The sequence below is a fragment of the Hippoglossus hippoglossus genome, chromosome 10 (assembly GCF_009819705.1).
Source record: "Hippoglossus hippoglossus isolate fHipHip1 chromosome 10, fHipHip1.pri, whole genome shotgun sequence".
Classification (NCBI taxonomy): Eukaryota; Metazoa; Chordata; class Actinopteri; order Pleuronectiformes; family Pleuronectidae; genus Hippoglossus; species Hippoglossus hippoglossus.
Genome location: NC_047160.1, coordinates 24438234 through 24463761, shown reverse-complemented (window position 1 = coordinate 24463761; position 25528 = coordinate 24438234). Strand labels below are relative to the sequence as shown.

Genomic DNA, 25528 nt, shown 5'->3' with positions numbered 1-25528 from the left:
TAGTCTGCATTAAATATTCTTTAAAATAAAAGGTTTTATATCTGCAAACATAAACATAGATAATAAGACTCATATCGACTGATGTTATCATTTGGGCTCCTGTGTTGAAATATTATTATGCACATATTTTATATTCACTGGTAATAAGTCGACCATTATTCCGACTTCTAAGAAATTGTAGCTCGTCAGCAAAACCGTTTCCAATCCAGAGTTTTCCTGCAAAACTTAAAAGTAGTTTAACTCGACCCATATTGTACGTTGTTGCCTCAAACTACAAACGTACGCAAATACATTTAGTCAAACACTGGACGTTGTTGTAAAGGTGTCTTCCTCTTGTCTGTCTCTGCACTGAACGCACACAGACCTTCACCACTTCTGCTCCCTCGCACTTCAGGATAATGAACTTGGGTTGAAATGTGAGCCCAAAGTGGTGGATGCTTAAAAAGGCAATGAGCTCTGGAGCCACGGGGTTAGTGACAGGCTGTTGAGTATCCAGAGGACGTCTCATTAAAACAGTATTTTAGTGTTTTATGACAACGCTTACAAGCCATGTCAGCTCCATTAAAGAAGAGTGGTAGTTAAAGAGAGCGTCCCGTCATCCGGAAGGTGACCGATCTTCATCTGCACGATAGCTACCCGTGAAAATCCTCACATGCCCCGAAGCCGTCTCCGCTCCCGAGTCAAGTTTTCGTGTCGATTAATTGATTTGTTCAATCTCCTTTTTTAAATGTTTAATTAACCCAGACCCAGATTAAAATGTCACTATAAAATCCTCAGATCCTTTATCTCGGCCGGTTGAGCTGGAAGTAGTTTTATGAATCTTGGGAGATTACACTTTCCCCTGAATGGACGTCGGTGGCAGTTACACTCCTGCCAGCACAGACGTAATGTCACAGAACCAAAAATATGAAAATATAAAAAGATATTTCGCTCCTGTGGGTGTTAATGTGATCCCATGTCCTTCTTGAAGTTTTGTTTTTGGTTAATGTTGCATTTAAACCGAGCCACAGAGCTGAATTTCATGGACGCTCGTCTTCAAACATCAATAATTAATGCAGCGAGGAGCTTTGTCGAGGTTTGATTTTGCGTGTTCAGTTGTCACGATAGTTGCCGAACGCATCTTTTCCTTTTTGCACTTTGAAATCGTCTCAATGCCGAGAGTTTAGCTCGCAGACAAAGTTTATGTTGAACATAAAAAAAAAGGGGCGGCCCACTGAATTATAGATGAGTGTAGATCAGCTGTGGATGTTTTCAGCTCACATCGACTTTGGAGGGCCCGTTAATGGATGCAGTTTAGGTTGGATGGAGACATATTCAAACGCCTACACTCGCTCCCTATTGAGCCGAGAGAGAGAGAGAGAGTCGCTCTCTTGCTTCGCTGCGACTGTCATCGTTGCATCACACCAGACAAACTGCTGCGAACAGATACATCCCAGAGAGAAGCTTGTGTCGCGCACAGGGAGGAAAACAATGGACGCATTATGATTCATTTCTACCAAACACACTGGAGATTTTACTTCCTTAACATTATGATATTAGAGTTGTGTAGGAGACAGAAACATAATAGTTTTTACTGTATTTTGCAATTTCGGCTTCGAATAGCTATTTAAAGCCAAACTTACTGGAACAATTAACACGTGAACATTAGGTTTTGGTATCGTTTTGTTTTTTCTGACGAAGGTGCTAAATGTATACGTTTTTCTTTAAAAGAAAGAACAAATGACAGTTGACGACAATATTTTTTTTTATTGCTACGGCAAATTGGAAGTTGAAATATAACATATTGCCCTTCTAAAAGTTTTAACCAAACTAATAATCAAATATGCAAATACAAATAAGTGTCAAAGTCCCACGATAAATGAAACCAAAGCCTTCCACAATAAGTCAAAACTAAATAATAGTTTCAGTCCTGGAAACAAGAGCAGTCAAACACCGAGCATCTCTCTGCTTTCAAATATATCCCATCCCAACATTTTTGCTTTGGTACATGTCCCAACCATTAACACGGAGGAGGAGAGGGAGTATGACATAAACGTAGCTTGTTAGCTCAAGTGATGTTTCCATGCTCCATTGTTACTGTAGTTAGTTATCTTGCCTAACGAGCACTGCTGAAATCCACCGGTAACATTGATTTAAATTAATATAATCTCACATGATCTCATACGGGCAATGTTTTTAGATTGATATATTTGTTTTTCAAATGTACCGTGCTTACTTTCTGCAGCCCAAGGTGGCAGCTTTAAATAACCTGTTTTTCTGTGAAGTCATTTTTCTCTGACGGAAGGCAGATAACAGACAAATTAATTGATAAGCAAAACGCCATTGCGGCCCTGCGTAAAAGAAAAGAAGTAATTTGCTTGGTTTGTCGGGTACAGTCGGTAAAGATGAAAACATAATAAAGTTTCTCTCCCTTCCCGTAGGTGCGTCCTGCTGCCTCTCCTGAGTGTGAAGCCTCCTCAGCAGTGCCTCTTCCTGCTCGTGGACTCCATCGACGAAGGCTGTCAGCTGGGCGAGGGGGAGCAGAGGTCGCCCCCCGGCTCCCCCAGGACCATCGCCGAGCTCCTGGCCAGCCACCACGAGTTCCTGCCTCCCTGGCTGCTGCTCATCTGCTCCGCACGTCGACAGAACAAGGCCATCACCAAACTCTTCACAGGTAAATACTCCCGGCTTTTCTCTCCATGAAGGAAACGGCTGATGGATTGAGATCAAAACTTGAGTGCCGCCATTGTTGAAATGTCTTCCTCTGGGCTGTTGTCGTCCTTGCTCGAACTATTGGCTTCAATGCCTCCAATGATTTCCGGTGGCTCTGCTCCATTTCCTTTGTTTTGTCCGTATCTGTACGCTTCCAGAAGACGTGCACAAATAAGGATGAAATGAACGCAGAGTACGGACGGAAGGCTCTGAGCATAATCCCAAATGAGCTGAGCTGATTTAAAGAAACACTCCGATATATAAAACATGATGCATCACTATGGCTTCAAACAAAGTGCGGTGCAGTGTGGCTCGGTTTTTGTGGCAGCTGTTTGTAGAGTACGGATGCAGAAGGTTTTCTAGCACCTCGGCCTGGCCCGGTGAGATCAGGGTCACGGCCGCAGACCTCTTCCTTCATGTCCGATGACACCGCACCCACCCGGCTGCTATTATCTCCTTGTCAGGCCAGCAGCCCACTCTGTGCTGATGAGCTGGCTCAACATTCATCGAGGACCTGACTGTGTGGGAGGAAGTCTGCGCCGCAGGCTCGCTCTGCTGCGTGTTTCCTCCTCTACCTTCGCTGAAGCGCTGAACGTGGGAGCTTCTCGTGCCCTCGGCTCGCCCCTTAAATCATTACGTAATATCCCAGCAGTGTTTGCAGTCGCTCGTCAGCTACTCCTCGCTGAGGAGAAGCAGGAAGTCAGGTTTAAGGCTGAATGAGCCACTTTTCCTTTTGTATACTGACTAAATAACACTTCTGCGGCCGTATAAGAGTAGTGAATTGTCGTATTTCTGTCATATTACTATTATTTTGACAAATGAAATGAGGTGCTAATCTTTAAGTGCTAAGTTTAAAATCTAATCTTGATTTAAATTGTTCTTCTTCCCCATGTTACTTGATCGTCAGGTTGGTATTAAAGCTCGACCAATATGTATTTTTGGGGGTCGATACCGCTTTTGGCGATTTTAAAATAATGTATACGATATATCAGTCGAAAGTCATGGATCTATTTAGTAGCCTGATATCTATGAGTGTGTGTTTAATTGAATTTAAGGCGACCGTTGAACCTTGGCGGAGGTATGAGCTCTATGAGTTTTTCTTTTTAAACTTTTTTATTATTTTGAGGTGAATATTTCTCAGACTGGGATTTGAAGAAAGTTGGGAATTTGTCATAAGGATTCTTATAATTTTTTGCCATTTTATGGACAAAACAATTAATCAAGAAAGTAATTGCCACACTGATTGATGAATACGTTGCTGCGTTTGGGTTTAATGAGCCCTGCGATGCGCTCTTAGACCTGAGCCATGTTTTACAATGTGTGTCAACTGTGTATTGATTGAAGTTTTATGGAGCAGTTTGGCATCACCGTTATCGGAGCGTCCGTTTGGATTGATTCACGCCGCGACTCAACAACGTTAAAGCAAAGTAAATGAAAGAGTTATGGTTGAAGTGATCTCTTACGGTGTCGATTGGTGTTAAAAAGAAGTGGCAGCGAGAGGGTGGAGCCCCGAGTTTAAAAGACTAAACTCGGGAGTCTTTTGTGTTCCTCATGCGAAACAAACCGGCTGTGATGCTCGAGCTGCCCACTCCGTAATTGCAAAGACATGCCCGCCCACACGTTTCCTCCAAGATCAAAGCTCCTACGCGAGTGCCCATGTGCGAGATGAGATTCTGGATCAGGTATCAGAGGCGCAGCAGTGTGAAGCATCCTCGCAGCGTTTTTTTTCCCAAAAAACCTCCAGCCCACTGACAGAAAAGAAGTTTTATATTAAATTTTTTCTTTCTTCTTGCCGGGAATTTGCATTTAATCGTATTTGCTGGTTTATCCTCAGTGTGTGTTTGTGTGTTTGTGTGTGTGTGTGTGTACTTCGTGCTGAATCTGGCCCGGGCCACAGTTTTAAATCAGCAGGGTTTTATACGGAGTGCATCTAACATCGACAGGGGAATATATAACCGTACACGCTGCAGATGTAAATGCTAATAGGAAGTGTTTTTTTATCTGTAAGTCACTTCAGAGAATCCCGGGGAGTTTCTGCCTGTTTGTGGCTGAAGAGCTGTCTGTTTCTTTTTAGTTTTTGATATGATTTGAAGGGAATCTCATCTTGGAACAATCAGATAAACTGCACTTATCTTCTGTCATTTCTTTCTTTCTGTTCCACTGGCTCTCATTCGCTTTCTCCTTTTTTTTATTTTTTTTGTATTTATTCCACTGGCCCCTTTGATGACGGCCAAGCTTTTGTCAGGCTCTTATTCCAATTGGCTGACAATTTGGCGTTCAAAGGCAAAAACCTCCGTTTGAACAGAGGAACACAACCACACTCGCACATCAGATGTGACGACAACAGCTTTTAAAGGGGTGAAGGACGGATGTGTTTTCTCTTTTTTTTATGGACAAACACGCTGTTCTAGATTGGAATCTCCTGTATTTAAGCTTTTCATCGCTTCCCATTGAGTTTGTGCATTGAGATGCTCCCGGGCCACAATGAGCTGTGGCCTTCCTCTTTTCTGATGCTTTTAGCAGCGTCTCTGTTTTGTCTAGGTCCAGTCTTCCGCTTTTAGTTCAACACTGGAAATTCTTCTGCAACGCCGGTCCCCCCCCCCCTCACACACAAACGGATGTAGACCTGCACACAAACACACACTCGCCCACTTACCGTGTCCTCGATTAGCTTGTGCGCCTTATTATGAACACGGCAGTGTGAATGCTGCTTATTCATGCAGCACTGGACCTAAAATAGACCAGAGGACTTCAGAGGATTAAATTGAGGCCAAGTGTCCCCTAAAAATACCCTCCATATTGTTTACAAGTCGGAGATGGCCGTGACCTGCCAATACACTCCACTTTCACGCTCGGTGCAGAGCCAACTCCTATTTTATACGAGCGGCCTGTTTTGTCTGGGGCGGAGGTTGTGAGGGTTTCCCAGTATACTCTGGTCTGCGGTGATGAGAACTTTGCGGCGGTGTGAATATAGTGTCGATAAAGTTTGAGTAATGACCTTTAACCGCGGGGGGTCACGCTGCAGAGGAGAAGCCGGTGGCCAGAAAATCTGCTGTGACGCGTTTAAGATTTCTGAGAGACGGCGCTCTGGATTCCTTCTCTCCTCACTCCACTGTTGTTCCTCGTGTCCGACTCGCAGTGGAATGTGCTTCGGGAAGTTTTCGACACCTCTGAGACCGAGCAGGAAGAAGGAGGCATTCTGGGTTCTGCTGCAGAATGCCTCGCTCGCATCCGCTCGGCTAATGCCTCACAAACAAAGGCCGTTCTGTTGGAGAGGAGCAGTTCGAGAGTTGTGCAGCGTGTCCCTCTGGCTGACTCACTTTATATATAAATATATCACTTCAGTCTTCGTGCCTTCACTTTGACTTAGGTCCTGGGATGTAAATAAGCACAGACTTGTACTAAAAACTGAAATGCACTCTGTAGTTTGCAGCTTCTTTCCCTCCCATGTGACAGCAGACCTACAGCTCACCCCCTCTGTGTGCTGTGCTACTGTAAGACCAAGATGGGGGTAGCGGAGTGGAAACACTTAGGCAGCGATTTTGGTTTGGAGCCGGGGTAGAATCTGTGCCAATTTAACAAGGCCTCCGGCAGCGGGGCAGAGCAGTGGTGAGGGGAAAGAGGGGGCGGACGGGTGGAGGTGGGAGACCGGGGGTTGGATTGAACCAGGGATTAACATAGAAACAGCCTCAGACACTTTTAGACAACTCATACCTGAACCTCTCATAATGTTCTTACGTGCACAAAGGTGACAGATTCTCCAGATTCGAATTTACATTGTGCTGAATCAGAAACAGTTCCTGGATCTGTGCAGAAATCTATTGGAAGGTTATTAGAATTTGCCTTTCAATCACAATCATTGTTTACACTTTTTTCAATATATGCCCCAGTTTAAAGTTGTGCATGTGCTAAAAGGCAGAATGAAGTGGAAAATGTCTGCCGTGATAAAATAGTAAAGCTAATGTTGTTAGCATAGAGTGTCTCCACTTCCTTCCTTTATCCGGAAATCAAGCCAAAACATCCCGGACATGAACGCTGCCATCTTTAAAGCCGGAGCCTGCGCAGTAGTGTTCAGGGGGTGGAGCCACGAAAGCGAGGTCCCACAGATACATGAGAACAACCAATCACGAGTCAGCCTCAGCTGTCAATCATGACGTTTCACCTCGTTTTCACCACATTAGATAACAAATTTACACCAAACTTATCAGAAATAATAAAGGAAAAGCCTAACACGTCCTCTTTAGAGCAGGAATCGAAGAGTCTTTGCTTGTCGCTAAGAGACTTCATGGTTAAGAAATAATGCAGCGCTGTTCGGCCCGTCATAAAAAGAAAAAATTAGACTTAACGTGATAATTAATGATCTTTAAAGATGCTGTTACCTTTGGACCCAGTCGGGCGGTTTCCAGTCACAATCTAAACTGATCAGGCTGCTTGTTCCGGCTACATTTCTTGATATAAGATAGTAATCTCCTGATCTAAATCCCTGCAGTAAATAAGCAGATTCCTCCAAAGGATGTTTTTAAAGAAAATAAAGGATTTAATTAAAAAATTCAAAGAACAGAAATTTAGCGCGTGTAGTGAGAAGATAAGAATCTTTATCTCTAATCAAAAACGTCTTTTTTTTCCCTCCTGGATCTACATAGAACCGTCTTTCAGAATAACGGCCACATGGAGTCGGAAAGAAAGAAATATGTTTAAGATCTGAGATAATAGAGCGAGCATTACTCCCTCTCGAATCTCTCCTCCCGCATGGAAGCATCTCGTTACTAATCCAGCAGTACAGGAGGAGGTAGATGGCAATGATACAACCCAGTTTAAAGGAAACACAAAACAAAAACCCCTGTGCAAGCCGTACTTAGGATCGTGCGAGAAAAGCCAACATGAGCGAGGGATGAGGACGGATGGAGAAGGCCTGGATTGGAGTACTGCAGTGCCAGTGGTTATAATAATACAGTTTCGGTGTGTTCTGCTGGAGCCGTGAAAGATAATAGCTCCCTTGAACAACCACATTCCAGCTCTGCCGTGTTACAGCGACTTCAATTAGATTGATTTCCACTATCATAAAATACAGTATTATTTCCCCTTTTTTTTTTTTACCAATTTCTGCTCTTGGTTCCTCTACTTGGTCACGAGGGGCACTTGGCAGGAGTCGAGGGCTTCTACCCGCCAAAAACTTGTGAAGCAGCCACACACACACATATACACAGAAAAAGAAACCCACACATAAAAGCCCCTCTTAGTTATGAATCACAGCTGTAATTAAGACAGTTATATTCCTGGCTCGGTGTGAGGAATGTTACAGGAGTGTGCGGCCACTTCAAGGAGGACACTCACCCTGTGAGGCATTTTGATGGAGGGTTTACTCATTTCCTTTCCTCGGGTGACACATTTGCACATGCTCGAGTTTAAACTGTGGGTCATTTTGTATAGTCTGAAGTATGTAGGTTCTATAGAAGGTTTTTTTATAGCTGTAGAAATGCACACTTTTAAGAAACTGTGGATAATGTCCAGAAAATTGGGTACTTTGGATCAAGCTCACATATCGCTTTTTGGACATTATCTCCAGAAAATTGGCGTAGCAGTGGATTTTACGTTCACAACAATGGGGAATAGGAGCAGGAGGAAGGACGTGACATATGAATTCCATTGTAGAAATCATAATTTTTTGTTAACGGAACATTCAAATTGGCGCTAATATCCCCAAAAGCTCTCAAATCCCGTCGACATCTTCATCAGCGTCATCTACGTGGACGGCTCCTCTTTTTTTTATCCTGAAATATTTGTGTCTGTACAGTTTTTCGTTGCTATGTATTTTTCCGGATATTTTACTAGGGTGCTGGCTGGAAAATGTACGGAAAATGTCTGGAGTGACTGACTCAGACATTTGCGTTCCCTCATACAGCCCCTTCTGGAAAATGCTCAGATCGTCCACACCGTCTTGAAGCACCCCCTGGGGTGGGCCTGTGTTTCTATGTCATTGGAGAGAGGGGCAGTCCTCCCCCAGCAAGAACCTGAACCGCATCTCCCACCTCCGCTCTCACCACCGTGAATGGAGCTTTCTTTAGGCGCCCTGTCAGGAGACGGAGCTGATTTACCACCAATGATCACAAAACGAAAAAGAGCAGCCCTGTTTTAAAAAGTGTGCGCCCTCCTCCTCCGCCGCTCTGAGCAGCCCTTTGTCCCGAGGCATGCGGGGGAATCTGACACAGGGCAAGGCCGTGCTGGCGCAAAAAAAAAAAAAAAAGGGGTCAACCGAACTCTTAACATCTTCCTGGATGTGCTTTTCTGTGTGTCTACTTTATTTTTGGTCAAATGTGAGACCTCTCTGGTGCGACCGCGGGATCTTCTGGCCGACAGACAACACAAACACAGTCGTAAAGCAGCGAGGACGGTTTATTTCTACTGGGCTGTGGAATGCTCCCTGAAGAGAGACAAAGATGGCTCTGCCTACAGACTCCCCAGTAAATGTTGCGGCATCATTGACTTGACGATTGGACGAATCTGAGACTTGACTGTGAAATAAAAAATTGTGAGTTTTATGAGAGGTTACGCGCCAAGAACAATTTTGCGGACTGAGAGTGGAGGGCGCTCCGAGGCAGTCTTTAAGCAGAGAGTGTAAAAAGCTTTTATTTAATGGTTTAAAGGACTTTAAAGCCAATTCCAACACATTTTGTCCGGGCGGCAGCCTTCACCAGGGAGCCTAAATTGCTCTGCACCAAACCAAAGGGAACATTTGACAGATGCCTCCTCTGTTCTCTCCTCTTGGAGTTTTCACTTCAGATCGTCTCTGTGCCTCGATTCCCGGGCAACACGAGCGAGGACGACATATTTAATTAGCTTAACGCCCCCCCCCCTTCTTGAAAGTGGCTTACACAGACAAGCTGATTTATGTCCATATTCATTTATGAGTTGTCGTCTGTGAGGCTGCATGTTGAGCCTCACTTTGGATGAGCTGAAGACCATAATCCTCGCTGAATACTGTAATTTGCCGTCATGCAGTCTGACAGCCGGGCAAATTACAGGTCTACCGTGTCTGTATCTCGAACACCTTGGGTGCTGCACTGCAGTAACATGATTCTGAACATGGCTGACGAACCGCCGGGCCTCTTTCCTCCTTGAGGTGATGCCCCCTTTGGTATGCGGCATGCCCCTGCCAAATTTTTATAGACTCGAGATTCTTTTATTTCATCAGGGGTGTAGCACAGAGCACGACTTGTCGTTTTCTGCTTTAATTGGAGGGTATTTTTTAATTAAGTCTTAGTTTAACTTGAGTTGAAATTGAATTCTTGGCACGTTGCTTTTGCTTCAGGGTAAAGGTCTCGAAAGTAAATACAGTTGTTTTTTTTTTGTGAATACCACACTGCCTGGTGACCTGCATGCCAGGGATGACTTTGCAAGTAACTCGATTTCACAGAGCTTTCCTGGTGTCGAATCTGTTGTCGGGACGTTTCCCTGTGAAATCTTTTCACCAAAATGGTTCCAGACTTTCCTGGCACCGCGTTCGCGATGGCAGATAATGGCTTGTTTGACTTGATGACTAATAAAACACGACTGACATGCAAGAACGAGTGGCCTCTGGTGCAGGTGAATGGAAACATGTGGCGGCAGGGAGAAGTGAGGTCACTTGGAGGTCAGCCAGTGTAATGATGAACAAAAACACAGGAAGATATTGAGGAAATTTTAGCGAGTGGGAACTCCCTGCACAACAAGAGCTCAGTGCCACCTTAAAGATTCTCCAAGAGGAAACCGGTTATTTTAGTTTGAAGACTTTCAAATGGCATGACTGGAGGGTAAATCATTTTTTAATTTGCATGGCTTTTCATGGATCCTATTCAGCATTTAAAAGATTTATAATAAAGGTAAAATAATAAAAAGGGTTAGGGTTAGCGATATATGGATAAATTACTGATATATTGACTGAATAAAAAAAATTGGCAAAGATTCCTAAGATGTCGTTATTAAATCCCTATGAGTTTAAACATGAATTTGAATATAAATAACTTTAAATAACAGGCCAACACAAATACAACCTAATGTGTAGAGTTGTAATTGAGAAAAAAAACTTACATTTTTGCCTTATTTTGCATTTATTCTGTCAAATAACAGTTTTATATCTGCAGACATAAACCAGATGTGTTTGTGAGTGTTTCATATTATCAGCCAAACAATATATAGGTCAGGATCCAGTGACTACACAGCCTGGATAAGGTTTTAATACCATTTATGTACTGTTGCTCTGGTTTGATCTGTGTATTCTTGGCTGAACTCTCTGTTATTTCACTGGGATGAAATTTCCAGTCGTCCGTGCAGCTGCAGGAAGACGCTCTGTGATATACGGTGACAACTCTCTCCGAGTTATCTGCCGTGGAATTCAGAGAGAGGAGGCTTGTAAGTGACCAGGTGCGCTGCCTTGTGATTCGGCCTCTTGTCACCGTCTTAATGAGCTTCTGTCATTCAGAGGCACGGTCAGATTTTCCTTCAGCTGCTGGAACGGAAAAAACCTCAGCATCTCAGTGCAGGCAGTGTTCCACACAACTGTTCATGAGATGGATGTTCCTTTCTTTACGCAGGTGGTTTGATGGCTCCATCAGTCTCAGCTTTGTATCAGAAATAATCCCAGAACCGCACGAGCGCACCTGGAAACGCACGCCACCATTCAGGGAACTAGATCGTCTGCTCTGCTCACAGGAAACACAACAAACGAGAAACTGCAGTGGTGAATTATCGGACTGATGACGAGATGGAACTCTTAACTTTGCATTCGAGTCGTGACCGATAATAACCAATCACAAATTATTTCAGAACGTCAAGCGATTTCAAACTAGCAGCTTTTCCAAACTTCTCTATTTTAGATGCTTGAAAACTCTCCACTGTTCCAACGACTGATTATTCAGAATGAGTTGCTAGTTGAATATTCCTTTTGCATAGCATAGTCTTATTATGACTCACATCATCATTATGTCCACTGCAACGTTATTCCACCAGTTTCAAAACCTCAACCTGAAATAGTTTAATATGCGATGCTTCTAAATTTGCAAAAGCCACATCTCATTTTTATTTCTCCATCTTGTCGAGCAGTTGGTAACTGTACTTAAGACGTATACAGGTCTACATAATCCTGTTAAGACTCCACATTGTCTTAATTTGATTATTCCTTATTCAGATATTGATCTTATTCAGAAAATGCTGTTCACATGGCAGCCTCTCATTCTGACTGTTGACCTAATAACATTAAAATCTGAATATCGGTGTCCATGTACACGTAGCAGCAGCAGAGATGTAGTCTTAAAACCACAGCCTCAGAGTGCACCTCTCCCACTGAGCCGTGCTGCTGTGTGTTAAGTATATTCCTGTTTGCCCCACCCCCCCACCTCGTCTGCCCTGCTCAGCTGCACCGCGACAGGTTTGACTGGAAACCCCTCTCACGTCCTGTTTGAAATTCAGCGAGAGGCGTGTTGGGGCAGGAGTGTTTTCATGTGCGCTGCCTCCAGCGCTACACGAATTAATTGTTAAACTGTAATAATTCCAGCGTCTGCGCCGATGCTCATGTAGTGTGGCAGTGGAAATACAGTGCAGTTAAAGTGTAGTCGCTAATCCAACATGATTTCCTTCTGCACAGCTGAATTAGGGGCTTATTAAAGTCGAAGCTCCCCGGTGCTTTGCTTTGTTTCCTCTCACTTGTGAATAAACCACATTTATCCGGGATGAAATAGAAAGTTGTGTCTTTATTTGTCTGTCAGAGCAGAAATCAGAGTGTGTGTAACCAAACAAGGTCCTCAGCAGTGTTTTTCAAGGCTTAAATGGCAGCACTCTTTTCAAAAGGCTGTTGTTTGCAGACCGTTGGAGCTGACTCTCGTCCACATACTTGTGTTTAGGAGGTTGGCGCTCGTGTTTTTTGGAGCGGGGAACACTGCAGCTGTCGAGCAGACGTTTGTCGAGCGAGGGTTTACTGGAGGGCCTGAGGAGAGGGCAGCGAGGCTTGGGTTTCTGTTTTCTTTATGGATCCGATGACTTAAGATGGTGTCTCTGGCAGGGAACGTGCCAGATCTCAGACCTTGCCATTCCGAAGTCCAGGTTGATGAGCTCGGACCCCTCTCTCCTCGATGTGCACGCACGCAGGCACGCCGCCTCATTTGTCATCTGAAAAATTAATCTACAAGGCAAACAGTCCCTCTTTTGTAGGCGAGGCTCTGTCTCCTGTGGACGGTTTCCAGTTCGGTAACGAGCAGCAGCTGTCTGCGAGGCCTGTACTCAGGAGCTGCGTCCCTCACCCTGATGAATGTGTCATTTGTTGCTTGTTTAGCAGTCGCCTTTGTTCAGACTCTGAACCGTCCTCACGGTACACAGCTACAGTTTGTGTAGCCCCCCCCCCCCCCCCCCCGTCTAATAGCACAAAAATCTAGGCCGTCATAACTGTGGAAGGAAATAAAATTGTTCTTGGAGAGCATCTGGACATTTATAGCCAACGTGAGTTCTTGCATTTTTCTGTAGTGCTTAATAGTAGTTCCTGTTACACCACAGACATGAAATACAGGTCGGATGACTTTCCCCATGTGGTGGTTTTAGTGTTGAATCTGCACGAGTTGGGCAGAAATCATGCCATGACGTTACAGCTGACATCCAGGCCTTATAAAGTGATGTGTGCTGATGAAGTGGAAACTGTAGGGCCATCCTCCTCCAAGTGCTGTTTCAGAAAAGCTCTTTCTTCTTCTGCTTCTTCTGACTGGAGACTTTTAGGCTGAATCCGTACTTTAACATTTTGACAATGCACCATCTCTGCTACCTGGTGCCCACACAGACTCCAGAGTTTTAGAGGTGTATAGAAACAGAAGTTTTAGTTTGAAACGGACGGGCAGACACAGATGTTCAGAAAAAATTACGTAGACACTCACCACTTCCTGCTGATTGGTTCTTTCAATCACGATGTAGCCTTCGTTGATTCGTCAGGCTCCTATCACACGACCCCCTTTCTGGAAGAAAACAACTGGCATCGGACTCGTGTAGAATTCAACGAAGATAATCAATTACAAGTGTTGCAGATCCTGTTGTCTTCGCTTACAGCTGCTGTGCCATTAAATTCTGCAAGATACAACATGCACAACATGCTTATTCGCAATTTCTTGTAGCCTAGCTCATTAAGGCACAACCAAATACTTCCTGTCTACACCAACTAGTATCAACAGGGAGTAAAACTGATCCAGATCCAAAACGCTTGTGTGGACGGAAATTGTTTCAGTTTGAAAACGCCATTTTCAGACAGAACACAGTGTGAGTGTAGCGTCACTTCTTCTTTTCTTTTCTTTCTCTCACAGAAATGTGTTTTAACAGAAATCCAGGCATCTGCTTTATTTCATGTGGCTGCAGTCAAATTTCAGCCTCCGCCTCCTCCTCCCACCTCCAGCTTTCACTGTATCTTCATAATTGGTGTGTCAGCGACCGTGGAATGCAGGATAAACTGTTTATCATAAACTACAGCACAGAAGCATTTTTCTTTTGTTCCCCTGAGAAAATATTCACAACGAATCTCCACACTCGATGTTTTTCTCAGTCCCTGAGTGAACGGAGTAAATCAGAAGACGGAATGTCACACTTTTTTTTAAAAGTCAAAATATTTTCTTTTTCCTCTTAGTCTGCTGAAATCCCTGTTTCCCCCCCCTAATGGCCTCTTCCCCCGCTCTCTCAGCGAGCGGGTTTCCTGTCCCAGCTGGAACAAACCCAGAATGTCCAAAGAAGGATTTGGTCCAGAAGGGGTATGAGAACGAAGGCAGTGACGTCAGAGCAGCAGAAATACACACACACACACACACACACACACACACACACACACACACACACACACACACACACACACACACACACACACACACACACACACACACACACACACACAGGCGCGGGATCACAGCAGGCCTCAGACGTCTTACTTAAAACATGGCAGCGTGATAAAATATTCATATGATGTCACTTTGTTGACTAAGACACTTGTGATTGTGCAAATACAACGTTCACAAATCACAGATACAAGTGGAAGGAGGCTTGTGAAGCGTGTTCACCAGCTAGTTTGGCTTTTAAAACAAAACGCTGGAGAAAATTAGGAGCTAAAGAGGGAAAAAGTCCTCTGATGATCTTACGAGAGGCTGAAACTTGATCGTTAATGCTTGAAGTTGGAGCCAGAGGAGATAGTGTGCACAGAGGGAACAGGTACGCACGTCAGGATCGTGCGGTGCCTTCAAGTGCTCCAGTATCTTTTTGATCTGAAACCCCAAGTTAACCTTTCCCAGAATCATAACAACCCATTACAGCTCTTCCCAGGCTACTGTCATGATTTATGAGTTTGTATTTGTAAGGAAAGGTTTGAAATATTGAACATCTTTAATGGTTGAAGACAGACGTGCCTGAGTTGTTTTTTTTTACGTGTAGTTACTTCGCTCGCTTCCCATGGATCTGTCCTCTGGAATGTGTGAGCTGGTGCAGGGGGTCACGCAGCCGGAGAAAAGAGCGCGGAGGGTTGGAAAACTGCACACGGCCTCCGAAAACAATGACAGACTGAAAGTGGGTTAGGGTCATCGAGTTGCTGTAATGATTGGGCAATTATATTGTACAATGCAGGAGAGAAATACTTTATAGCTTTATTAATCCAAACTGTTTGTGCAGCTGCACCACTTTTTTGGAGAAACATTAATCTGTAGCCATGAATATTCAGAATAAACAGAGTATGGATTTGTTTTCAAGAGGTTATTGTTTTTCTATGTATCCAAGGCTTGTTCTGGTTTAGATTGTAGAACTGCAGAACTACATGTGTCCGTCCATATGATCCCTATTATAATAAAGTCATTAATCCTAAGAACCCCACCCCCCCCCACCCCCCTCTGAGGGTTAGCAACTCTGTCGTAAAATATTTTGGCAATTGGTACTTATTATGAATTCCATCCAGCGAGTGTGTGTTTTATTAGAGTTAATCCAGAAACAGATTTTTTCGCTTCTCTCCTCCTGCCATGTTTGAAATGATACCAGAATACATCTCCTCATTATCTCCGGCGTGAATGTTTGCATTTCAACAGTTTTATCGCAGTTTGAAATACAAACGAAGGCCTCAAGGACAAAGTAGAAGGAGATTACTGCGAGGTGCTGTTCAGTGGGTTGTGAGCTTATCTAAAACAAACTCAGAAGCAGATGATAAAGAAAAAGCCAATTGCTCCTTTTGTTTACCGGGAGCTTGTCGACCAAGCTGTCGCTGGGAACTGTTGTTAAACTCATCGGGTTATCTGGCGTCCAGGTGCGGTCACCGCTGGGCCCGTGTGGAAGAAGATTTCGCAGCCTTTTCTCGCCACATATGAGCAGTCGGGTGAACAAAGCCCCGCCTCGGGCTCGGTGACAGTCGGATTGTGTACAGGGAAAAAGTGGTGTTATATAATCAAAGCAATCACGTTTCACTGTCGGGGATTAAAAGTGTATAGGTGCTGATTTTTTTTTTTGCTGAATTGATTCTTTTCATTAAAATCTGTAAGAGCACTTTCCCGGGGAGAGAGACTATAAAATGCTCCGTCAATATGAAGAAGCCAAAAATCGAAACCCTAATCACCTAATTTTTTTGAGTTAATCGTAATGAGTCTGTGCTCAGCCTGGCATATAAAGTGGACCTTTTCACAGAGCTGAATTAAACTGGCTCAGACGCATTAGCTGTGGAAGAAAGACTCTAAGTCATTGCAAATGGTGCAGTACTGTATGTCAATAATGGGTTTTTTTTTTTCCTGTCCCAGTAACCCCCGAGAACCATGGGAACTGTAAATACAAGTATGCAGAAATGCTCTCCTCGCCCTCCGGCTGCACAGACCACGAGCAGATTGTTTTAACATGCAGGAAAGTTCACTTAATGCCCATTAGCCGAGGCCATTAAGGGGCCATTTTTTTCTCGGCACCGAGAGGAATTTCCTATTAAAGATCATTCATTAAGACCCACTGTGATCATTTCGGTGCTTTTTCCCTCTGAAGGATTTCTAAAGGTCTGAGCCGGGAGCATGTGGGACAATAATAAGTGAGGCCCTGGAGAGATGTTATACAGATCATTGATGGGCTACAGGGATGGAAATGATGTCCCCTTTGCTCTCCCACGATTCAAATCTTGTACATTTGCAGCCCTTATTGCAGATTTGCTCCTGCTGATTAAGCTCTAATAACCTCTATAGTCAATGGATGGGTTGAATGAGCAGTCGAGCTTCAGTGGATGTAGATTATACATTTAAAATCTTACTGGAAAAGACTTAATTATTTCTTCTTTGAATCGGCACAAGCATATTTTAAAGTCATGCATGCATCACATGAGCCATGTTTATACTGACACTATTACCGTTTTAACTGATTACAGCTGAAATTGCTTCTGCACCAGACACATTAAAGAATGCTAATTGGAATGATTTTTGTTTTCGTTGGTGCTTTATGGTCTGAATTGATAGCGAACTCCTGCTGATCATGTCTGCTTCCAGCAGCCAGAGGGGTCGTGCTCTCAATTCCTCTGAAAGGCTTTACTTTAACACCACAGCTTTACTGTTAATTATCCCGTGCCTTAGGAAATTAAAGGTCGGTCTAACCTAATTATCCAAAGGTACAAGATCAGTGGATAAATACTGGGTATGATCTCAAGGTCAGACTCAGGATTATAACTCAAGGGGGACTGTGGGGAAAGTAACACTAATCATTAACTAAGACTCCTTCGACTGCTCCCACCTCTTTTGTGTGTGTGTGTATATATAGAATATAAACACCATCCTACCAAGTTATTTTTGCATTGCCCTTTTCATCCTCTGGATCTCTGCCACAGGTTATATATCTGTTATCCCACTTGTCTAATGTCCTTTTTCTTCTCTTCCAGGTTTCCGTAAAATCAGCCTCGACGACCTACGCAAGGCCTACATTGTCAAGGATGTGCAACAGTACATCCTTCACAGACTGGACCAGGAGGAGGCCCTGAGGCAACACCTCACCAAGGAGACGGCCGAGATGCTCAACCAACTTCACATCAAGAGCAGCGGCTGCTTCCTCTACCTGGAGCGTGTGCTGGATGGCGTTGTGGAGAGTTTCATCATGCTTCGTGAGATACGTGACATCCCTGGGACGCTCAACGGCCTCTACCTGTGGCTCTGTCAGAGACTCTTTGTCAGAAAACAGTTTGCCAAAGTCCAACCCATCCTCAATGTCATCCTGGCAACTTGCAGGCCCCTCACAGTCAAAGAACTGTACCATGCGGTGTGGACCAAAAACATGACACTAACTATGGAAGAGTTTCAGAAAAAGATGGACATTCTCTCCAAGTTGTTGGTCGATGGCCTCGGGGCTACTAAAATCCTTTTTCACTACAGTTTTGCAGAGTGGCTACTGGATGTTAAGCATTGCACCCAGAAGTACTTGTGCAATGCAGCAGAGGGACATAGGATGTTGGCAATGAGTTACACCTGCCGGGCAAAGCAGCTCAAACCCCTCGAAGTGCAGGAGTTTGCTCTACACCTTGTCAATTCCAATCTTCAGATTGAGCCGTACCATCTGGCTCTTTGGATGGTTTGGAATGGAACTCCTGCTAGTGACTCCCTGACCACCTCCATACCAAGAGAACAGGAAGTTCTGCAACTTCTGGTCAAAGCTGGAGCTCATGTTAACAATGAGGACGATCACGCCTCATGTATTGTACAACAGGCCCTGGAGAGAGAGGACTCAATAAGGACATTACTTGACAACGGGGCATCCGTGAACCAGTGTGACTCCAGTGGAAGAACTCTGCTGGCCAACGCTGCATACAGTGGAAACCTTGATGTGGTCAACTTGCTAATATCTAGAGGGGCAAACATGGAGCTGGAAGACAACCACGGACAAACGGCACTTACTCTTGCTGCAAGGCAGGGCCATACCAAAGTGGTCAACTGCCTAATTGGTTGTGAGGCCAACATCAACCACACAGATCATGATGGATGGACGGCTCTCCGCTCAGCAGCCTGGGGGGGACATTCAGAGGTTGTATCGGCTCTGCTCTATGCTGGTGCCAAGGTGGACTGTGCTGATGCCGACGGTAGAACTGCCCTGAGAGCTGCAGCTTGGGGAGGTCACGAGGATATAGTGTTGAATCTTCTTCAGCATGGAGCTGAGGTCAACAAAGCAGACAATGAAGGAAGAACAGCTCTCATTGCTGCAGCATACATGGGGCACAGAGAGATTGTTGAGCACCTCTTAGACCACGGGGCCGAAGTTAATCATGAAGATGTGGATGGGAGGACTGCCCTCTCCGTCGCTGCTCTCTGTGTTCCTGCAAGCAAAGGCCATGCTTCTGTTGTGAGCCTTCTGATCGACAGGGGAGCAGAGGTCGACCACTGTGACAAAGACTGCATGACCCCTCTCCTTGTGGCTGGCTATGAAGGACACGTCGATGTAGTTGATCTGCTTTTGGAAGGTGGAGCCGATGTGGATCATACTGACAACAATGGCCGCACCCCTCTTCTTGCTGCTGCATCAATGGGCCACGCCTCAGTTGTCAACACCTTACTCTTCTGGGGTGCTGCTGTCGATAGCATCGACAGTGAGGGAAGGACTGTGCTGAGCATTGCGTCTGCTCAGGGTAACGTGGAGGTGGTCAGAACTCTGCTGGACAGAGGTCTGGATGAGAATCACAGGGATGATTCAGGCTGGACCCCACTGCACATGGCTTCATTTGAGGGCCACCGTCAAGTGTGCGATGCCCTTATCGAGCAAGGTGCTCGTTGTACAGAGGTAGATAATGATGGTAGAATACCGCTGATATTAGCTGCACAAGAGGGACATTATGACTGTGTGCAAATTCTTCTGGAAAACAAGTCGTGCATTGACCAGAAGGGATATGATGGGAGGAATTCTCTCAGGGTGGCTGCACTGGAAGGCCACAGGGACATAGTTGAACTGCTGCTGAGCCACGGTGCTGACATAGATTACAAAGACGCAGACGGACGCCCGACACTCTACATACTGGCACTTGAAAATCAGCTGGCCATGACAGAGTATTTCCTTGAAAATGGAGCAAATGTGGAAGCCAGTGACACTGAAGGCAGAACAGCCCTCCACGTTTCCTGCTGGCAAGGGCATGTTGAAATGGTGAGGCTGCTGATTAACTATCACGGTGATGTGAATGCCTGTGACAATGAGAAGCGATCAGCCCTCCAGTCTGCTGCATGGCAAGGCCACACTAAAGTCGTACAGTTTCTGATAGAAAATGGGACACACGTGGATCATACATGCAACCAGGGAGCAACCGCGCTGGGCATAGCTGCACAGGAGGGTCACATCGATGTCGTGCAAATACTTCTTGAAAATGGTGCTGACCCCAACCACGCTGACCAGTTTGGACGCACAGCAATGAGAGTGGCAGCGAAAGGAGGCCACTCGATGATCATAAAACTTCTGGAAAAGTACGGGGCCTCAACATTAAATGGCTGCAATCCATCCCCAGTACACACCATGGAGGAAAAAACACCATTGACTGTGACTGGTAAAATGCAGTCCCTCACCATCAAATCAAGCAGTTCTGGCAGCACTGGGGCAGGAGATATGCAGTTGTCTGGACGCGGCCTACCCAACGGACCCGTCCATGCTTTCAGTTCGCCATCAGAATCTCCAGATTCCACTGTAGATAGACAGAAATCCTCTTTGTCAAATAATTCCCTTAAGAGCTCAAAGAACTCCTCCCTGAGAACCACGTCCTCCACAGCCACAGCTCAGACTGTGCCAATCGACAGTTTTCATGGACTGACGTTCACAGAACAAATCCAACAGCACTCGTTGCCTCGTAGCCGGAGCAGGCAGTCCATTGTGTCCCCTTCCTCCACAACCAAGTCCATTGGTCAACAGCCACCATCTCCATCCAATGACTTCGACTGGTCTCAGTTGAAACCTGGTCTCAAGTCAACAAAGGGAAGTAAAACCGGAAATGGGACGTCAAATAGTAAAGGGGGAGACAAGAAGAAAATCAAGAACAGTGGATCGACACAAAGTCAGGTGTTGGAGTACGAGATGACGCAGTTTGACAAGAGGATCGCTCTCAACAAGTCGGTAGCTAACATTTCAGTGAAGGATCCCCACTGTAAGATCATGATCGGTGGTTCACTGCAGCAGGAAAGGGGACAGGACCAGGATCAACTCTTTATCCAGCAGCAGAGCGCTGCTGAAAAGAAGAGAAACGGCATCATGACCAACCCCAACTATCATCTACATAGTAATCAGGTTTTCCTGGGTAGGGTATCAGTTCCTCGGGCCGGACAGAACAGAGGCCACCAGGATGTTCTCGAGAACTATCCCATCGGGGAAACCGAGCTAAGCCTTAAACAAGCCCTGAAACTGCAGATTGAAGGATCAGACCCTGGGTTTAACTACAAAAAGGAGACTCCGTTATAGCCGGTAAGAGACACTTTTCAAAATGACCCTCCAATATGTGCTTGTTGAATCACATCAAGCATTTGTCTCGAAGTTGAAATCAAGGTCAGGGAGACGGCACATAGGTAATGCTTCATTTAGAGTGGCTGAAATAGAGGCTAATGACAGACTACGTTCATTTGTTACTGGATTGCACTCAACAGAGCCGTCATTAGTTGGATTTAATCAGACTTGCATGAAGAACGCCGCAATCCGGATGAGAAGACTTTCCTCCCAAACCAAACATTGACCCGAGTCATTCCTATACTGTTGCAGATGTCTTGAGTGCCGTTCGTCACGCAGCCCATTGGAGGGATTGTGCCAAAGCAACTGTTTTCATCTGCATAAAAAAACAAAAACATATTTTTTCTTTTGTTCATCAGAGGGCGACCTAAAAATACAACCTAGGGAAGATTGTTGATTGCTACCTGAGGCTTATGTGAACTGATACTTCGACGTGCCTACATCTGTTACAGCCTTCTTCATTTATTCATGCAAACTATCATTTTAATTTAATGTAATGCTATTTAATAAACAGTGTATGCACTTTTAAAAGACTAAAATGACAGACATGCATTTGTTCTATTTACTTTGTATCCCATCCATGTTTGAAAGTAATTGTTTGATACAAAACATCCAATGCTTTTTATTTTTTGTTTTTATTATTTTACATCATGTTTGTTCTGTCTGTTTAATTTGTTTTTATTTTCACACTGACAGCAATGTAACACTGAGTACATTGTCACAAACCAGAGGACATAACAGTAACTGATGTCACGGTATGAACTTAAGCGCATTTATAGTCTGCCTTTCTAGAGACCCCAAATAATCTGTGTTAACCTTGATCAGTGTGCTAAACCTATGTTGTGTGTAATGTATTGATAGCTATGGCAGTTTTACTTCATGAGTATATACAAGCATATTTATTTTTGGAAAAAAGCCACTTTTGCTGCGGTTTGTGTTGCATTAGCTCTACCATGGTGCTGTGTTCAGAAGTTGCCTGCAGTTGTTTTGGACTCCAGATTGTGTTGGCTTCGTGCGTTTTCTGTATTATCACAAATATCTACGAGAGAGATTCAATGAAAATGTTGAGGTTAAAAAAAGTTCATTTTGTCCCTATGGGATTTTTCTTCTTTTTTTTTTTTAAGTTTGTGTGTTATGTTTTTTTGTGTGCATAAAACATATTTAAATAACCCATTGTGTACCGTTAACAGAGTTTTGGTGCTAAACGCAGCAGTGACTACAAAAAAAAAAATGCATTCGTCTGCATTTGTCCGAGTTACATGTATAACCTACTGCAATGCAAGAACCAGGATCCCAGCTTTGTTTTCTTACTGTCATGTGATTCATTTTCAGCGATTTCCTTGCGGGTATTTCAGGGGGACGACACGAAACGGCTTAAAATGGGGTCCCGCCATCGTGATGGTGTTTGAAAGGCAAAATTGTAAAAAAAAAAATAATAAAAGCCAAAGTTGAAGCAGCGTACTCTGTCCCGCCTCCTGCCTGCGAGGAGCTGAACATCAGTTCAACGGGACTCAACCCCGCGGGAGCAGGAGGGGAGGAGGTGCTCGGGCCGTGGCACCGAGGGGACTCGAACATCTGTTTCTCATGAACTCTGTGGAGCTGCGTTAGCGTTTACAGGCTGTGTCATATTTTTTTGCAGGCTTTTCATACCGTTTAACAGCGAGCTATTTTTCGCCAAGAACTGGGATCAGGGGGGGGGGAGTAGGAACCCATCGCATGCACAAACACTTATAAGCCCTAGTGAAAGCTCTCAGCTCTTCAGTACCACAGTAGCTCAAACGTTTTGCCATGAAGGGTCAATAGAAGGATTGAAGGCAGGAGTGAGTCTAGAACCAGTGTTGGAAAACAAACTGTACAGTCTTATTCAGCAGTTCTCTTGTTTGTCTTGACTGTGTTTTGTCTGTCATCTTTGGTTTGACTGTCAGTGATTGGATTGTAAATAGCTTACCATGTACATTCGACTTTCAGTTTAAAAGAATTCCTGTATTATATGAAGTGGAATTTTCTGATGTATATTAAAGTGCTTAATAAACATATTTGCTTTACTGCTGAACAACATCTTTTTGCTGATTTATTCCTGAACAGGATGTAAACGAATACATAAGATCTGAGGAATGAAGTCGTTTAATGTTTTGGAGGTTCAGGATATTTAAATTAACATTTTATAACATGATATCTGCAGTTTATCTGATGGTGGTTTTTCTCTTTTAGTCTTTTCTTAGTCAAATCTTTTCTTAGTCAACTCAAGGCTCATATAAACTGAAATTTGTGGTCAAAGGTCAATATCACTGTGACCTTTGGCCGTACGTCAAGAATTTAATAGGTTTGACAATGTTTCATACAACTTTATTGGATAAAATAATGAAACAATGACATTTAATGTCCATAAAGTTAAAGGGCAACCTCACTGTTCTGCATTAACACTTCTCTGGTCCGTGCTGTTCGTCATGAAGGGAGATAGAAACCATACTTAACAACTGGGGGGGGGGGGGGGGGCACTGAGTTGGTAATTTAGAGTGACCACCATGAAACGGGTGACTGTATAGATTATACACTGTATAGAAACATGGACGACATGACAGCTCCCCTAACGTGAAGCCAAATCCTCTTGGTCGCCCCCTGGTGGCTGGTTCCTACACGTTAGGGGGTGAGACATGAACCAAACTAAAAAGTCAAAGTAGCCAACACATCAAATAATTCTTCTCAGAGATGGTTTCTGTCATTTTAGGTGGTTCCTATCAAACTGATGTATGTTTTAAGGGATATAAATGAAAATTCACACATTATTATATGTATTAAGTGTAAAACACACTATATTACTTTAGATATACAGCAGAGCAGGAACAGCTTAGCCTTTAATGACATCCTTTCAGTTTTCACCACATGGACTTTATCATGTGAGTGTGGACAGACGTGGATGTGACGTGCAACCTGATTGGCTGGCAGAGGGACACAACTGCGATGTGGTAATTATAGTTTTTCTTTGTATCGAGGCTACAAAACCACAGGCTGTGCTGTTAATACCTATCTCCCTGCTGGTCATTCGATGGGGGACGGCCAAACCAGGACACTGCAGGAATCACAACACATGCTGAAGTGGAGCAGGCGAGCGTGCCAGTGCCCCCCCCCTCCCCCTTTCCCCCCAGTTCACTCAGTTCATCACAGTTCAACAGGAGCTGCAGGAGATCAAGCACAGAGAGGGTTTGATTAAGTTTGATACAAATGCTTTTGCAATCTTTCAAAATTACACTTAACGTAATAATAGGTTCTCGGTCAATGTCAGCTGGGACTGGCTCCAGCCCCCTGCGATCCCAGATGAAACAGCATCGATGATGGATGGTACCAGAAGCTCGTTCCTCGGACTCGTACATCCTCAAAAGCCCATTTCAGTTCAGAATCTATGAGAAGCTTTATGGAACTTCAGATGTCCACACTAATAAGAATATTTCGCAAAACAAACTCCTGTGCTTGTTCCTCTTGTCTACTTAGGAACAGTGTTTTACTAAAAACATAGATTCTTGCAATCGCAAAGTGAGGCTTTTCAAAAACCTGTTTCTATGTAAGGACATGTAAAAAGGAGCATTTGGGACACAAACCCCAAAATAACAGAAACAACAACGACAATGGCAGCTTTATACCGATTTCTACATTTGGTTTGCACTGATTGGTCTAATTACAAGTTTACAGCTAAATTGAGCATCGCTGCCATGACTATGGACCACAGCCTTCCTCTCTGGTATTTCACAGGTCGTTGATGTAGACTGTATCGCCCCCTACTGGCCCAGTATCTTTGTTTAATCGTTTGTAGTTGTTTTCGTGTTCTTGTCTGGACGGAGATATTTTGTAAAACAAAGATCTTGTGGTTGGAGATTCATTTTATAAACGAAGAGGAAAATATCCGTGCAAAATATATCAGAATATTAGCCTTTGGCCCCAAGATTGAGAATTGGATGATGTTGTTACAGTAAATAATTCAGCTCGATCGTCACCACCCAGCACTTTGTGAATAATGTGCCGCAGAACAGCTGAAGTGGGATTCAGACATTTGGACCCTCGGCTCAGTCGTGTCTCCATGTTTTTGAGAGGGTGGGTGTTAATGGCTCGACCATCTGGTACTGATGTCATGTGCTATGCACTGTCCAAGCTTTGGAGAATCTGCTCGGGGAAACAGCTGCCAATGGCCACATCTGGTTCTTCTCCAGCCAGGCCCCTTGTTTTGGATACGGTGCTAACAAGCTCCCATGCAACAAACACAACACGGCGACGGTTGGGACCCAAACGTTGGACTCGGTCGTTTCTGTTCCCTGGTGCGTTCGGGGTTTTCCTCCAGACGTTCACTTCAGCAGATTGTTTTTTTACTTCAAGAGAACAGGACGTTGTACTGAAAACC

General features: G+C 44.3%; 1 protein-coding gene across 1 annotated transcript in view; it reads left to right on the top strand.

Annotated features, from left to right (window-relative positions):
- The window catches only part of ankrd50 (ankyrin repeat domain 50), a 36564-nt gene extending 14205 nt beyond the window's left edge, over positions 1–22359 (top strand). The window contains exons 3-4 of the mRNA XM_034598052.1: positions 2421–2653; positions 17561–22359. Coding sequence (XP_034453943.1) covers positions 2421–2653; positions 17561–21096 — 3769 coding nt within the window. The 3' untranslated portion in view covers positions 21097–22359. The remainder of the gene's footprint in view (positions 1–2420; positions 2654–17560) is intronic.
- Positions 22360–25528: the final 3169 nt, after the last annotated feature.